The 14,962-nt window shown below is 42.2% G+C and overlaps 1 protein-coding gene across 5 annotated transcripts in view; it reads right to left on the reverse strand.

Annotated features, from left to right (window-relative positions):
* The window catches only part of LOC124968787 (cadherin-related family member 3-like), a 73,734-nt gene that overhangs the window by 35,409 nt on the left and 23,363 nt on the right, over nucleotides 1-14,962 (reverse strand). For all 5 annotated transcript variants that reach the window (XM_047531539.1, XM_047531540.1, XM_047531537.1 and 2 more), the window contains one exon: nucleotides 1,224-1,318. In XM_047531539.1, the coding sequence (XP_047387495.1) occupies nucleotides 1,224-1,318 (95 nt within the window). The remainder of the gene's footprint in view (nucleotides 1-1,223; nucleotides 1,319-14,962) is intronic.

Below are 14,962 nucleotides of genomic sequence, written 5' to 3' on the forward strand. Positions count from 1 at the left end.
TATAAATATCTTGAATGTACACAATCATTTTTCCATGAGGTAGATCAGGCCAAAAAGAAAAGAAAAAAAAAAAACTATGAAGGGCATTATTCATCATTCCTGGAGCTGTTTATAAGACCAGATAATTCACTGGGTGTGGTGGTGCACACCTGTAATCCCAGGGGCTTGGGAGACTGAGGTGGGAGGATCGAGAGTTCAAAGCCAACCTCAGCAATTTAGCGAGGCCCTAAGCAACTTAGTGAGACCCTGTCTCTAAATAAAATACAAAAAGGGCTGGGGATGTGGCTCAGTGGTTAAGTATCCCTGGGTTCAATCCTCAGAACCAAAAAAAAAAAAAAGATCAGATAATTCAAAGAATTATTGGACTTGGGGTAGACTTTGGGATTAAGGGAAAACTAATAGTTTGGAGATTTCTAATCATATAAAGATAATTCAAATTTAGGCAAACTTCTCTGCTGACTTTATGAGGTTGGCAAAAGCAAGCACATGCCACTTCTGTATCCTGAAACTTTTTTAGTGGGAGATCATCTGTAAGGCGTGTGGGCACCTAGTCTCTGCTAGATCTTTGCTACTAACGGGAGAGGTTCCCACCCACTTGCACCACAGTTTGAAACACCACGCCTGAAATGTTGCTGATATTTCACTCTGAAGGAATTGGACAAAGCAGACAGGCCAGTCCAGCACCTATATCAGCAATGGTATGATTGAAAATTAAGTGCTGATTTTTTTTTTGGTCCTGGGGCCTCACACATGCTAGGCAAGTGTGAGAACTATCACAAGCTACATCCTCACCCTTACTGACCTTGAACTCACCGCCCGCCTCAGCCTCTCAAAGAGCTGGGACCACAGGCCTGCACCACCTCTGATTTCTGGTTGGTTTGTTTGTTTCGTTTTGTTGATACCAGGGATTGAACCCAGGGGCACTTAACCACTGAGCCACATCCCCAGGCCTTTTTATTTTGTATTTTGAAACAAGTTGCCTAAGGCCTTGCTAAGTTGCTGAGGCTGGCTTTGAACTTCCGATCCTCCTGCCTCAGCCTCCCGAGCCACTGGGATTCCAGGTGTGCACCACCGTGCCCAGCTCTTTTTGCATTTTTAAGACATCCCCAAAGCACCTTTATTTTGGGAACGCATTAAGGCCAGATGGGGAGAAATATTTCACAAAAGGGAAATAGGAACAAAAGGACCCACATTTCAAATGAAAACCCAGGAGGGGTCTTTACCTTCTAGTTTCCCTCTCAAAGTCAAAACCCGATGCTGTAGAAATGGTCCCGATGCTGTCGATTGTGAAGCCAGAATCCTCCGGGGAAATGAAGTACTATGTATTGGACGGTAAGAAGAAAGGAAAAAACATTGCAGTGATACTGGGGAGATTCCTCACGCCTCCAAGTACCAGGCCTGGGCTGCTCACCTGCAACCTGCCCTCAACCGAACAGATGCTCAGTAAATGCTTGCCAATGATGAAGGAAGAGGAAGAGGAGCTGGAGAAGGGGAGACAAAGGGAAGGGGGGAAGGGAGGAGGGGATGAGGGGGAGGAGGGAAGGAAAGGGAAAGGGGAAGGGGAGAGGACAGAGGGGGAGAAGGCAGAGGAGGGGGAGGGGGAGGAAGAGGAATTACACTCCAATGAACTGACTTCAACTTAGACAGTGAAGCCAGAATTAAGGACAGGTAGTTAGTGTAGAAACAGGGGATCGGGTCGAGGAAATGAAGCCATGAAGCCATCTGCCTCTGGAAGTTGGAGACTGCCCCTGGAATGTCAAGGATCTCCAGAGCCCATTGATTACCAAATTTACCTGCCTTTATCAAGGACTGCAAGCATGGAGCTGCTAATTAATGCCTCCTGGGCCCTTACCTGCCTGAATCACCTTGGCCCTCCCCTGCCCATGGCTTCTCACTTAATGCAAAACCAGGCCTAGTCACGTAGGCAGGAAGGAGAGATAAGCGGGGAGAGAACTGGAGAACAAGAGACTTTAACCTATAAAAGATGCAGGGTGCACCCACTTCTTGGGACTTTAGAACATCAGCCATGGCCCCCTTCTTCCTCCCGGGAGAAGTCTGGATTATTACATTTAAATAAAACCTGCTTAATCTGCTTGCCTTGGCTGCTTCTCTAGTGTTCAATCTTCAAAATTAGAAGGAGCAGAACTCATCACTGGTAAACGGCGGTATCAACAGCCTGCCCATAAGTATTAAAAATCCCTTTTCCTCGTCTCTTAAATTCAATTAATTTACCTCAACATTTCTCACAGCATTCCCCCTGCAGCTAAAAGTAAAGAAAAAGAAAAGAAACTGGGTTCGGTGGCGCACACCTGTAATCCCAGCGGCCTGGGAGGCTGAGGCAGGAGGATGGCCGTTTAAAGGCCAGTCTCGGCAACTTAGCGAGGCCCCCAGCAAACTTAGTGAGACCCTGTCTCTAAAGAAAATGTAAAAAGGGTTTGGAGAGGTGACTCAATGGTTTTCGTGCCACTGAGTTCAATACCCGGTACCAAGTAAACAAATAAATAAATAAAAAGAAAAGAAAGATGAGTTGCATTTAGAAAAGCATACTGACTGTCCCCTGAGAACAGGGGCTAATTTGTTAGTTTATTGTGGTGAGGATGGACATTTTTTGTGTTAGGGATCAAGATGTGTAGAAAGAAAAAGAAATGAAATACGGGGACATCTGTCCCCTGACTGCATGTGGCAGTTCAGCCAGTGTCTTATCAAGTTGCTTTTCATTCGTACTTGAAGGGTTATGGAAAATAAAATTCCTGTGAGTAACTCCCCAAGAAAATGGAGGGTCAGCGTGGCTCTGAAGTGGGAAAGGAAATTGGCCAAACATTAAACCTCTTCCAGTGCATTCCTGATAACAATGGGCCCTAAAGGAAAGGGGCGGATATGGAATGCCAGGCCCTAAACCTTGGCCTTCCATAAAACCAGAATCCCCTCTGTAACTGGGGGCCATTTTCCCATCCCCAGAAAGTGGACCGGAATGGCGCCCAAGTCCACGAAGGAATAAAGGCTTCTCTGAATCTGTGGAGGTCTGCTTGCCGTCCTTTTGTGCTTGCGATACTCCCTTTCAATGATTCTGTCAAATGCTTCAAATACATTGTCTTTTGACTCTGATAACCGTCCGTCACAGGTGCTGATATTATCCCACCTCACAGATGGGAACACTGAGGCTTAGAAAATTCAAGAGGTTTCCCTCAGCCCAAGGGCTGAGGTTTCAGTGACTTCGTCTATTGCTCTTCTATTCCCTGTGTTGCATTTGTAAGGCAAAGCTCTTGCCAAAGAGGAGAGATGGGGTCAGGATTTCTAATGCAGGTGAGAATCAAATGATTACAAAAAGCCAGGGCAAAAATCCATGGGAGGATTAATATCAGGAGTTAATTATACCAGTGCTACTGACTTAATAATTGCGTACACCCAGAGATAATTTAATAGAGAAGATGCAACCCAGGAGGATTGCAAAGTAACCCAAAAATCATTTGAAGAAATTAGTGACCTTTAAATTTATTGATTTTCTCATGCATCAGCGTGTTCTGATTAATTTGATTCACACCTTCCATTTCTACACACAGAAATAAGATGGGATTGATTTCTGCTGTTTCTGTAGAACAATGTAGAATAAATATTAGTATGCCGGAAGTGCAGGCCAGTCTATCACCTACTTACTTTTAGGGCAAACACAGGAATAAGGATGCCTGCTTCCTGGAGGGAGGATGGGGATGATTGGTAGTTAAATTACCTGAGAGTGCTCACAAGCCCGAGGTCTGCTTATATAAAAATATATATGATTTTTTTTAAGACACCCACTTTTATGTTTGCAGCAACTCAGAATTCAGAATTCCAAACTTAATTTCGGCATTCCGCTGTCGTGAACGATTGTTTGGATCAAATAAATGCACCCGGCAAACTACATTTTATGAGAGCTAATTTTTCATAAAATGAAGTATTTTTTAAATTCAAAAAGAAAAAAAAAAAAAAATGGACGGTGCCAATATGAACGACTCCTTCAGAGAAGCAGGAAAGGTTTGGAGATGGCGGTTGCTAGGCAGCCAGGGCCATCCATGGGAAAGTCACCTAAATGGAAGATGCCCCGACCAGGAAAAGCAGCTCAAAGGATGAGAAATTAACTCTCCCGGGCCAGGCAACTTAAGATTCATTGTTATGGGGTTTGTTTTGTTTTGTTGCTCTCATTTTATCTGTAATGACACCATCAACTAGAAAAGAATGATTTTGGCCATCAAAATAGCAGCAGCAACCCTACTCCCAGGTCCTGAGGCACAAGAACAGGCTGGGGGCGGGTGGTAACTCCTGGCCTGACCCGGGAGGCTTCGGTCCTTCTGGAAGGGTTTATCTTCAGAATCCACTTTATTCTCTTCTCTGAGAGGCTTCTCCATGACTATTTGCTTTCATAGTAGCTGGGGGATTGGAAATACCAGACCCTGAACTTCAGGCCCAACATAGTGAGGAGAGCTGGGGCCTCAAGAGTTCAGTCTCCTTTAAGAGCAGGGATCATAAGGGCTGGGGTGGTGGCTCAGTGGTTAGAGCGCTTAACCTAGCACATATGAGGCGCTGGGTTCACTCCTCAGCACCACAGATAAATAAACAAAGACATTGTGTCCATCTACAATTAAAAAAATAAGTAAAAAGAGCAGGGATTAGGAACAGTGGATTCTTCAGGGTCTTCAGCCTCATTAAAATAAAAATAATATCTGTGATGGGGACCAGTTAGTCTGGTTGTGTGCATCTTTCCTGAATCATCTCACTTAAATCTGGAAATGATGCTGAGGTTGGCACTCCTCTTACAGGAGTGGACACCAAGGTTTGCAAGCATTGAAGAAATGCCGCGAGAATACAGATCCAGTCTTCCTGGGAGAAACACAAGATGTCTTTCTATTATTTATTTACTTATTAATTTTTTTAAATTTTATATGTTTCCTTATTTATTTATTGGCGTCAGGGATTGAACCCATGGGTGATAACCACCAAGCCTCATCCCCAACCCTTTTTATTTTTTTATTTAAAGACACCATCTTGCTAAGTTGCTTAGGGCCTCACTGAATTGCTGAGGCTGGGCCTCAAACTTGCGATCCTCCTGCCTCAGTACCCCAGGATTACAGGCATGCGCCACCGCATATAGCTATTTTTTAAAAAATGGAGTTGAACTTACTTTTTAAATGTTTCAGGTGGAGATTAAAGAATCTACATGGGTGAAAACAATTAGAGAGCAGTTCAGTGTTACTGTTTACGGAGGAAGAGAAGAGAGGGAAAGGAAGAGAAGAAGTGGAAAGGGAAAGACCAGGGAGTCTGAAACAGAGCTCTGATAAAACTGAATGTCTGAAGGTTCAGCTCAGGAGCTTGAACTGAGAAGCAAAATAAGAAAGAGTCGGCAGAAAGGTAGGGAGCCAGGTGTGGTCGCGCAGGCCAATCATTCCACCAGCTCAGGAGGCTGAGGCAGGAGAATCGAGAGTTCAAAGTCAGCCTCAGCAACTTAGCAAGGCCCTAAGCAACTCAGACCCTGTCTCTAAATAAAATATTTAAAAGGGCTGGGGATGTGGCCCAGTGTTAAGCGTCCCTGGGTTCAATCCCTGGTACCAAAAAACAAAAGAGGAAGAAGAAAAAAGAAAAAGGTAGGAGAAAAACCAGGAATGTTTATTATCACAGAATAATATTAATATTAGCTAGTAATTATTGAATGCTACATGCCAAGTACTTCATTTGTATTACCTTATTTAATACTCATAGTAGCCCTAAGGTAGAACCTATCAATAACTCTATTATAAATAAAGAAACAGAAGGACAGTGGGCTTTACCAAGATCACCAAGACAGAGATGACACAGCTCAAATTCTCACCTAAGCAGGGTGTGCTGTTCTGCTGACGTACTGTGTCTAACTTGGTTCGACCCAGGGAAATATTTTCTTATGAAGAATTAGTACAGAGTATGATCCAGACTGACTTGTTTTCTAATAGCCAAATAGGCTGTGCTCATTTTAAAGCAAGAAAGATTGGCTGATGGCTGATCTGCCACAAAATCTTTTTATTGAAGAGATGCATTCTTTTCCCTTTTTTAAATTGTTTTAAAATTTTATTCATTCTTTTTAGTTTTACATGACAGTCAAGAGTATTTTGACACATCCTACATACATGGAGTGTGACTTCCCATTCTTGTGGTTGGACATGGTGTGGAGTTTCACTGGTCGTGTGTTCATATATGAACATGGGAAAGTGATGTCCCCTTCATTCCACTCTTTCCCATTCCCAACCCTCTCCCTTCCCTTCATTCCCCTTTGTCTAATCCAATGAACTTCTATTCTCTGCCTGCCTCCATTGTGGGTTATTGTCTGCAAATCAGAGAGAACATTCGGCCTTTGTTTTGGGGGGGATTGGCTTATTTCACTTAGCATGATAGTCTCCAGTTCCATCCATTTACCTGCAAAAGCTATCATTTCATTCTTCTTTAAGGCTGAGTAATATTCCATTGTGTATATAAACCACATTTGAGAGATGCATCTTTTAAAAAGAGAACTTCAAACTATAAAACAAATAAAACTCTAAACTCAACATTAATTATTATAGTATTGGCTTGCATGTTCACCCTGGAGCTATGCAGTAAGTACCAGCACTTTACCATAAGCATTTACTAAGACAGAAGTACTATGGCTCTTGTGTTTGTCCTTGAAAGTCATTGAAGTTTCTCATGACATCTGGCTACTTTCCTCCAGAGTTGATAGCACCGTCTTACGTTCCCTTCATACGCAGTAGAAATAGTTTTCCACTCACAAGCTTCCACCAGACCATTAAGAGCCCTGGTTCTTCCCTATGCACACTGCTTTGTGATTCTAATTCACTGTCCCAATAGCTTGCTAATGTATCAGACCTGGTATGTTGTGTGCAGCTCAGCAGTTTGCCTCAGTGACCTTAGTTTTGAACATGTGTCTTAGGGTTTTCCCCAGAAACAGCCCCTGAGATGAAAATGTATATACAAGTGATTTAGTAAAAGCTTCCAGAAAATTGGTGGACAGAGAAGAGAAGGAAGCCAAGTAAAAGTGCAATGATCTCAAAGTCCCAGGGAGACAACTTCAGCCTCAAGAGTGTGTGCTAAACCTCAGAGCTGTCAATCAAGAAAAGGGAAGGAGATGTAGCTTCTCAGGTACCTCTTGCTTTTTCCACCTGTAAGAAGCACCCCAAGGTATTTTTCTGGCTGAATGAAGTGAAAGCACAACAGAGTTGGTGGGAGTGAGATGCCCAGCAGAAAAAAAGGGATCCAACTCGATCGGGGAAGAAAATTCCACTGGGTGTGTTTTTGTCATTGTTTTGGGGGAACGGTCATTTTGGCTCTTGTTTTGTTGTTCTGTTTTTTTTGGGGGGGGTGCTAGAATTGAACCCAGGGCACTAAGCCACGTCCCCAGCCCTTTTTATTTTTCATTTTGAGACAGAGCCTCCCTAAGTTGCTGAGGCTGGCCTCCACCTTAAGATCCTCCTGCCTCAGCCTCCTCAATTGCGGGAATTACAGGCATAAACGACCACACCCTGCTCAAACTTCCTTTGGCTGAAATTAATATTTGGTTGAATCATGCTAGAAAGCAGAGTGGGTCGTTACATTTAGAAATCAGTTACCTTATATGTAACATTTAATCTTGTCTCATAAGCTGTAATAACTGATAGCAACTGGGCTTCTTTTCAACTCTGAATTGATTGGCGATGGCTACCCAAAGCATTGTAGGCAGAATAAAAAGGTGAGCCCAGGTTGGAGAAGTGCCATATTCAATTTGTGAATACCAGTTACCAGCAAGTGAGAGGACATCACGTACTGTCAGTAACTTCAGTGTTGAAGGTACTATTAAAATGTTCAGGGAGCTTTTTAAAGATACAGGTGCCTGACCCCCCTCCAGAGATCCTGGTTTAATCGGTCTGAGGAGGGGCCCTGGCATCTATGTTTGCTAAAAATATTCCGCTTGATTCTATTGTTGCCTTTGAGGTAAAGAACCATGGTAACATGGAGCATGAATTACCTGGCTATTTTCCATTTGTCCCAAGAAATGTTTTCAGGAATACTTTAATGAATTAAATCCTCCTAAAATTTAATATTTTATTATAATTTCTTTTTTAGTCTTGCAAAACAAAATTCTTTTCCAACATGACATGACAAAATATTTTTTGTTCTGTCTTGTCTTTACCAGGCCTTCAACCAAGTGCTGACTTCGAACAGACCAATCTTTGTTCATTGGCTTTGTGTGAATGGACTGAAATTATTGACTTTTTTTTTTACATATCCTGTCAATAATCACACCCAGGCGTATTTATCTTTATAAGACAATAGCTTTAACACATAGAAAATATCATCAGAAGCGGACATAGTGGTGCACACCTGTAATCCCAGCAACTCAGGAGGCTGAGGCAGGAGGATCGCCAAGTTAGAGGTCAGCCTCAGCAATTTAAATAAAAGCCTAAGCAATGTAGTGAGACTCTAACTCAAAATAAAAAATAAAAAGTGCTGGGGATGTGGCTCAGTGGTTATGTGCCCCTGGGTTCAATCCCTAGTACCAAAAAATTGAAAAGGAAAACATCATCAGTATGTATACACTTGTAATTCATACAGCAAAACTAAGAATAATTTGCTATGCAACTGTTCGGAGTTCACTGCCGATAGCAAGATGACTTAGCAATGGGGTGACTACTGCCTATGATATGTTACAAACTCGCATGCCCTCTTGTGGAGGATGTTGGAGCTTTACAGTTATAAAGTAAATACTGCCCCCAAAATATACTTATTAAGAGCATGATTGTGGTTTTCTCCAATCGTCTGCCTTTCGCGTGGAGAATTAAAGACATTTTCTAGATAATTAAAGCTTTCCTTAAAACCTCTTTCCCCCAATGACATAGCTATGCACCTCCATTCTCAAATTCATCTGGCTAGCCTATGACTTAACTAAATGATGCTTCCTCACATTCCAGAATTTTCCAAGAAATGTCATAGTGGATGACTTAAACTCCCCCCGAAACACACACACACACACACACGCACACACACACACACTTTCTCTCTTGGTGTCAGAAAGAAATGAAATTTTAAAGTGGGGTTCGGTTCGAAGATGGGAACACTAGGTACAACTCAGAAATGAATCCTTTCAGTGATTCTGCAAACCCTTCCTAACAATCTGCTGTGCTTGAAGAACAGGGCCCATTGACTGATGAGGGGAAGGAAAAACACAAAACCAGATAATACCATTTTGTAAGAGCATTGAAATGTCTATCAGAGCCCAAATCAATCAGTTAAAGCACAAAATTCCTTCGCCGTGTTAACTGGCCTTCAGCAGCTCAAAGAATTTGTCTAGAAGATGCGAAAGTTGTGCGTAAGCAGAGTTGTGTAGGCAGGCCACGCCCAGGTGAAGGGATGTCATGTGAATGTCAAAACACTTGTTTGTTTCGGTGACCTTTGACCCGGCAAAGGTGAATCATTGCTAAATCTTCATTTTCTTTCTCTGACTAGTCTTCAATATCCGGGCGGGTTCCTGCGTAGTGACTCCTCAGATGCTGCCCCTGCCTCAAGTTTCCGCACATGTCCTTCTGCTTGACACTGACCACAGCTGTGGTTTATTGGTGGTGGTTTGTTTTTTATGGGTTTTGTGTGTGTGTGTGTGTGTGTGTGTGTGTTTGTTTTGTTTTTTGGTACCAGGAATTGAACCCTGGGGCACTTAACCACTGAGCCACATCCCCAGCCCTTTTTATATTTTATTTAGAGACAGGGTCTCACTGAGTTGCTTAGGGCCTCACTTAATTGCTGAGGCTGGTTTTGAACTCGAGCTCCTTCTGCCTCAGCCTCCCCAGCCGCTGGGATGACAAGCATAAGCCACTGCACCTGGTTCCTTGAACCTTTTCTATATCCACACTTACTCCCTGGGCATCTTATTTAGTCCCTGGCTGTAAATCCCTCGTACAAGCTGATAACTCCACATTAATATTCTAGCTCCCAGGTCTATGCTCAACTCCAGGTTTGTTTTGGGGTTTTTTTGTTTTGTTTTGTTTTTGTTTTCTAATCTAGCTGTTACTCTTCCTGGATACCTAATTGGCTTCTTAGTCTCAACTTGCCCAAAACAAATCACTTGCTTTTCTTCCCTAACCCCATTCCTCTTCAGTGAGTTGCTCAGGCCCCAATCCAAGAAGCTGTCTGGATGCCTCTCTCTCCTTTACACTCCACATCCAATTTGCCCACAAGTCTGTCAACAAGGCCTTCAAAATGTAGGCAAACTGCTGCAATGTTTAGGAATGAAGGAGGGCTTCATTTGCATCTTACAGTGCTGGGGGTGTAGCTCATGGGTTCAGCAAACCCTTAACCTGTATGAGGCCCTGGAGTGATCCCAGCACCCCGCTCCCCAAAAAGCAACTTACTAGGAAGTGCTTCCATGAAACAGAAGAAACTGATGGACCCAGGCAAGAACGGACAGCTGGGTAATCACGCAGACAGGATCCAACAGCCATGGTAGGCTCGGGTGGGTATACAGGTGATCACTCCATTTTCAACACTTTCAACTTTTCTGTATGTTTGAAATATTTCATAATAAAACGTTTGGGTTTTATTATGTTTGAAACATTTCATAATAAAAAGTCATTGGAGGAGCTGGGGATATAGCTCAGTTGGTAGAGTGCTCACCTTGCAAGCACGAGGCCCTGGGTTCAATTCCCAGCACCACAAAAATAAATAAATAAATAAATAAATGTCATTGGATTTTATCTATTTTCCCCAATATATAAATATATAAAACCCAGTGATTGCTCCCCATCCCAAGCTGCTATCATCTCTCACACCATCATCTCTCACCTTGATGATTACAATCACCTCTGAATGGTTTCCCAATTTGCACTTTTGACTTTTTATAGTCCATTTTTTCCCATACAGACAGTAACTTGATCTTTTCTGTCAGTAATAACATGTCTTCCCCTATCTAAATATTTCCAAGTGAATCCCACATCAAGCAAAACAAAACACCAAAGTTTTTTCCAATGTTTATATATCCCAATATCAACTTTGCAACTTCTTATTCTTGGCTTTGCAGACCTATCAATATCTTTGCAGTACCTTCAAAAGGTGAAGACTGTTCTCTCCGCAGGGCCTTTGCACTTGCTGTTACCTTTGTCTGCAATATTCTACCCAAGATACATGCATGGTCCCCCACGACATATAATTCACTCAGGTCCCTGATCCAATATCATCTTCTCAGAGAAGTTCTACCTACCCCGACCCTATGCAAAATAATATGCACCATTCACTGCTCTCTCTCCATTACTCTCTCTCTCTCTCTCTCTCTCTCCTTTTGCCTTTATTTTCTTTCCCTATACCACTTACTAGCTGATAAAATATCACTTATCTGTTATTTGGTCATCGCCAGTTTTCCCTCCTGGACTATAAACTCCATGAGTTTAGATGCTTTATTAATGCTGTACTCGATATTCTATTTTCAGACCTAGAACAGTGCATTCAGAATAGGCAGTCAATAACTCTTCATACAATTGATAAATTGATATGATTTTAACTGTTTTGTAGTGACTATATTTTCAAAAATTTTGAAGATTATATTCAAAATCAAAACATTGAAAGCTCTTTTCTTGAAAAATATGTCATTTTAATACCTGTCTAATTTACTTGTTTTATTTAAGTCTATCACAGACCCAGGGAACTGTTATGAACAAGATGAACCCAATTCCTGCTTGTATGGAGCTTATATTTTCATGAGAGGTAATTTTGAAATGGTGATGTGTGATTAGGGCTTGAAAAGACAAGAGGAAACCATTTCTTTGCCAAGCTATACCCAACACTAAAAGTTAAGTGTTTTGAACCATTTCTACAAATGCTTTCAGAGGAAGAAAAGGCTTAATATTGACAAAAATAGACGAGATGAAAAGAGATTTTGAAATCTTCATATTATGAATAGGCTCTGTATTTACAGGACAGAGTTAAGGAAGATTTGGTAAGTGTTGATAGGCTGGTTACTGTAGAGTCTCAAGAGATGGAGCAAGATGGCGGCCGAGTAAGTTCCTCCAGCCATCAACTTCCCAGACACAACAAGCTGAATACCTATTCACACACCAGCTCCCTTCACAAGAGCTAAGGAAATCAAGTAAGAGACCCTAGTGCCTGCATCTAGGATTTAAAAAAAAAAAAAATGAAAATATGCATTGCAAGAGGTAGGAAGCTTCTAGTGTCACTTATATAGTTCAGCTCCAACACCTCCTGCTTATGAAGACAGAGAAGGAAGTCCAGGTCTTACACTTGGAACCCAGTACCAGGCCCACCACGGTGAAGCCCAGGGCTGGACAAAGTCCCGTAAACCCTCCTGCCAGGACAATAGCCAGAGACTGAGCTGCAGGAAGCACCTTAGGCCTAGTTGTCCAGGCTGCTGACTACTGCTACTATCCCTCCCCCAATATGGGGCTGCAGAGTGGAGAACAGAAGTCTAGGGACAGGGCAGGAAAACTAGCACAAGGCTCTATCTTGGGGCCCAATGCTAGGCCCACCAACCCAGCACACTATAGGAACTGACAGCCCTGTGTGTGGACCATAACTGACAGACAGAGCCTTTACACCTGCCTGTAATCAGGCATAGACTGGTGCTTGGGTGGGACAGAATCTAGTTTTGACATACCAGTTCCAGCCCTGGAGTGAGTCCTGCACATACCTGCCCTCCACTCAAGACTGTGCAGGCCCTTTGCAGCCATGAAACTCAGGGGTGACCCAGTTTAGGGTTAACTTTGATAGCTAAGGGATTTTTATCCACCAACATCAGGCAGAACCATTAGGTATCACCAGGCCAGTACTCACAGATAGGACTCTACAGTCACTCTGAAGACAGGCAGAGAATTGTACCCCAATGCAGTGAACTCGGGTTTGGCCTGCATCACTGACAGAGATAGCATGGGCCCCACTGCGCACCTGAGATTGTGGGGGTCCTTGTACTGTGAGACTCATGTGTGACTCATGTATGAACTCAGCAAAGTTGCATGATACAAAATCAGCATACAAAAATCCTTAGCATTGCTATCTGCCAACAGCAAATGATCTGACAAAGAACTCAACAAAGCAATCCCATTTTCAAGTTGCAGTAAAAATAATCAAATACCTAAGAATAAAAATAAAAAAAGATGAAAGTCCCAGAGACTTGGGAGGCTGAGGCAGGAGGATCTCAAGCTCAAAGCCAGCCTCAGCAACTTAGTGAGGCCCTAAGCAACTCAGTGAGACCCTGTCTCAAAATAATAAAAAGGGACTGGGGACATGACTTAGTGGTTAAGCATCCCTGGGCTCAAGAAAATAAAATAAAATAAATAAACACAAAAAAATACATACAAAAAAAGAAAGAAAGAAAGATGTCTACAGTGGAATTTATAAAATATTGATGAAAGAAATTGAAGATGTCATATAAATATGGAAAGAAAGAATGTGTTCATGGATTGAAAGAATCAATGTAATCATACGTCCATGCTACCTAAAGCAATTTACAGATTCAGTGCAATCCCTATCAAACACCAATGGCACTCTTCACAGAACTAGAAAAAAGCAATTTTAAAATTCAGATGGAACCACAAAAAATCCTGAATCGCCAAAGCCATTTTGATCAAAAAGAACTAAATGGGAGGTGTTACACCATCTGACTTCAAAATGTACTACAAAACTGAAGTAATCAAACAGAAACATAGAACAGAACAAAATAAAGAGCCCAGAAGTAAACCCAAGCATCTACAGCCAACTTGTTTGTTTTTGACAAAGAAAGGATGGTCTTTTCAAGAATTGGTGCTGGTCAGGTGCAGGGATACTTGCCTGTAATACCAGCAACTCGGGAGGCTGAGACAGGAGGATCTCAAGTTCAAAGCCAGCCTCAGTAACTTAGTGAGGCCCTAAGCAACTTAATGAGACTTTGTCTCCAAATAAAACATAAAAAGGGCTGGGGATGTGGCTCAGTGGTTAAACACTCTCTGGTAAGTTCCCTCACCCCCCCCAAAAAGGCAATAAATCTAAATAGATATTTTGGGGGGAAAAAGACACAGAAATGATCACCAGGTAAATTTTTTAAAAATGTTCCACATCACTAATCATCAGGGAAATGCAAATCAAACCCAAAATGAGATATCACTTCAGCCATGGAAGAATGACTATTGCCAAAAAGTCTAATGATAACAAGTGCTGAATGGGTAGGGGAGAGAAGAGAACTCTTACACACTGTTTATGGACATTAGTAGAGATACTGTGGAAAACAGTCAGGAGTTTTCTCAAGAAAATTAAAAAGAGAATGACCATATGAACCAGCTATCCAATCCTGAGGTATATATCCAAAGAAAAAAATCATGTTGGAGAGACATCTGCACAGCTGTGTTCACTATAGCACTATTCACAATAGTGAAGAGCATTGGAATTTACCTAAATATCCATCAGCTGGTAGATAAAGCAAATGTGGTATATATGCACAAGGAATACTATTCAGTCATAAAAAATGCTATCCTGTCATTTGCAGTCATAGATGAAACTGGAGATCTTTACATTCAGTATCGAACTTAGACCCAGCAAGGCAAGTCATTGTGTTGCCCAGATGACGTCATTCATAGGAAGAATTCTAAAAAGCTGATTTCACAGAAATTGAGAATAGAACTGGGATTAGTGGGGGCCAGGGAGAGTAGTGGTAGGAGGGATGGGGAAATGTCGATTGACGGATAGTAAGCTAGGAGCAAGAAACTCTAGTGTACTGTTGCACAGTAGGGTAACTATAGATAACACTAATCTTCTATGCAATTCAAGAAGCTAGAAGAAAGAATTCTGAGCTGGGTGCAGTGGCGCACACATATAATCCCAGTAGCTCCAGAGGCTGAGGCTCAGGTCCTGAATTCAAAGTCAGCCTCAGCAACTTAGCAAGGTCCTAAGCAACTCAGCAAGACCCTGTCTCTAAATAAAATATAAAAAGGGCTGGGGATGTGGCTCAGCAAGTAAGCAC

Source organism: Sciurus carolinensis, chromosome 17, assembly GCF_902686445.1.
Source record: "Sciurus carolinensis chromosome 17, mSciCar1.2, whole genome shotgun sequence".
In the NCBI taxonomy this organism is placed as follows: Eukaryota; Metazoa; Chordata; class Mammalia; order Rodentia; family Sciuridae; genus Sciurus; species Sciurus carolinensis.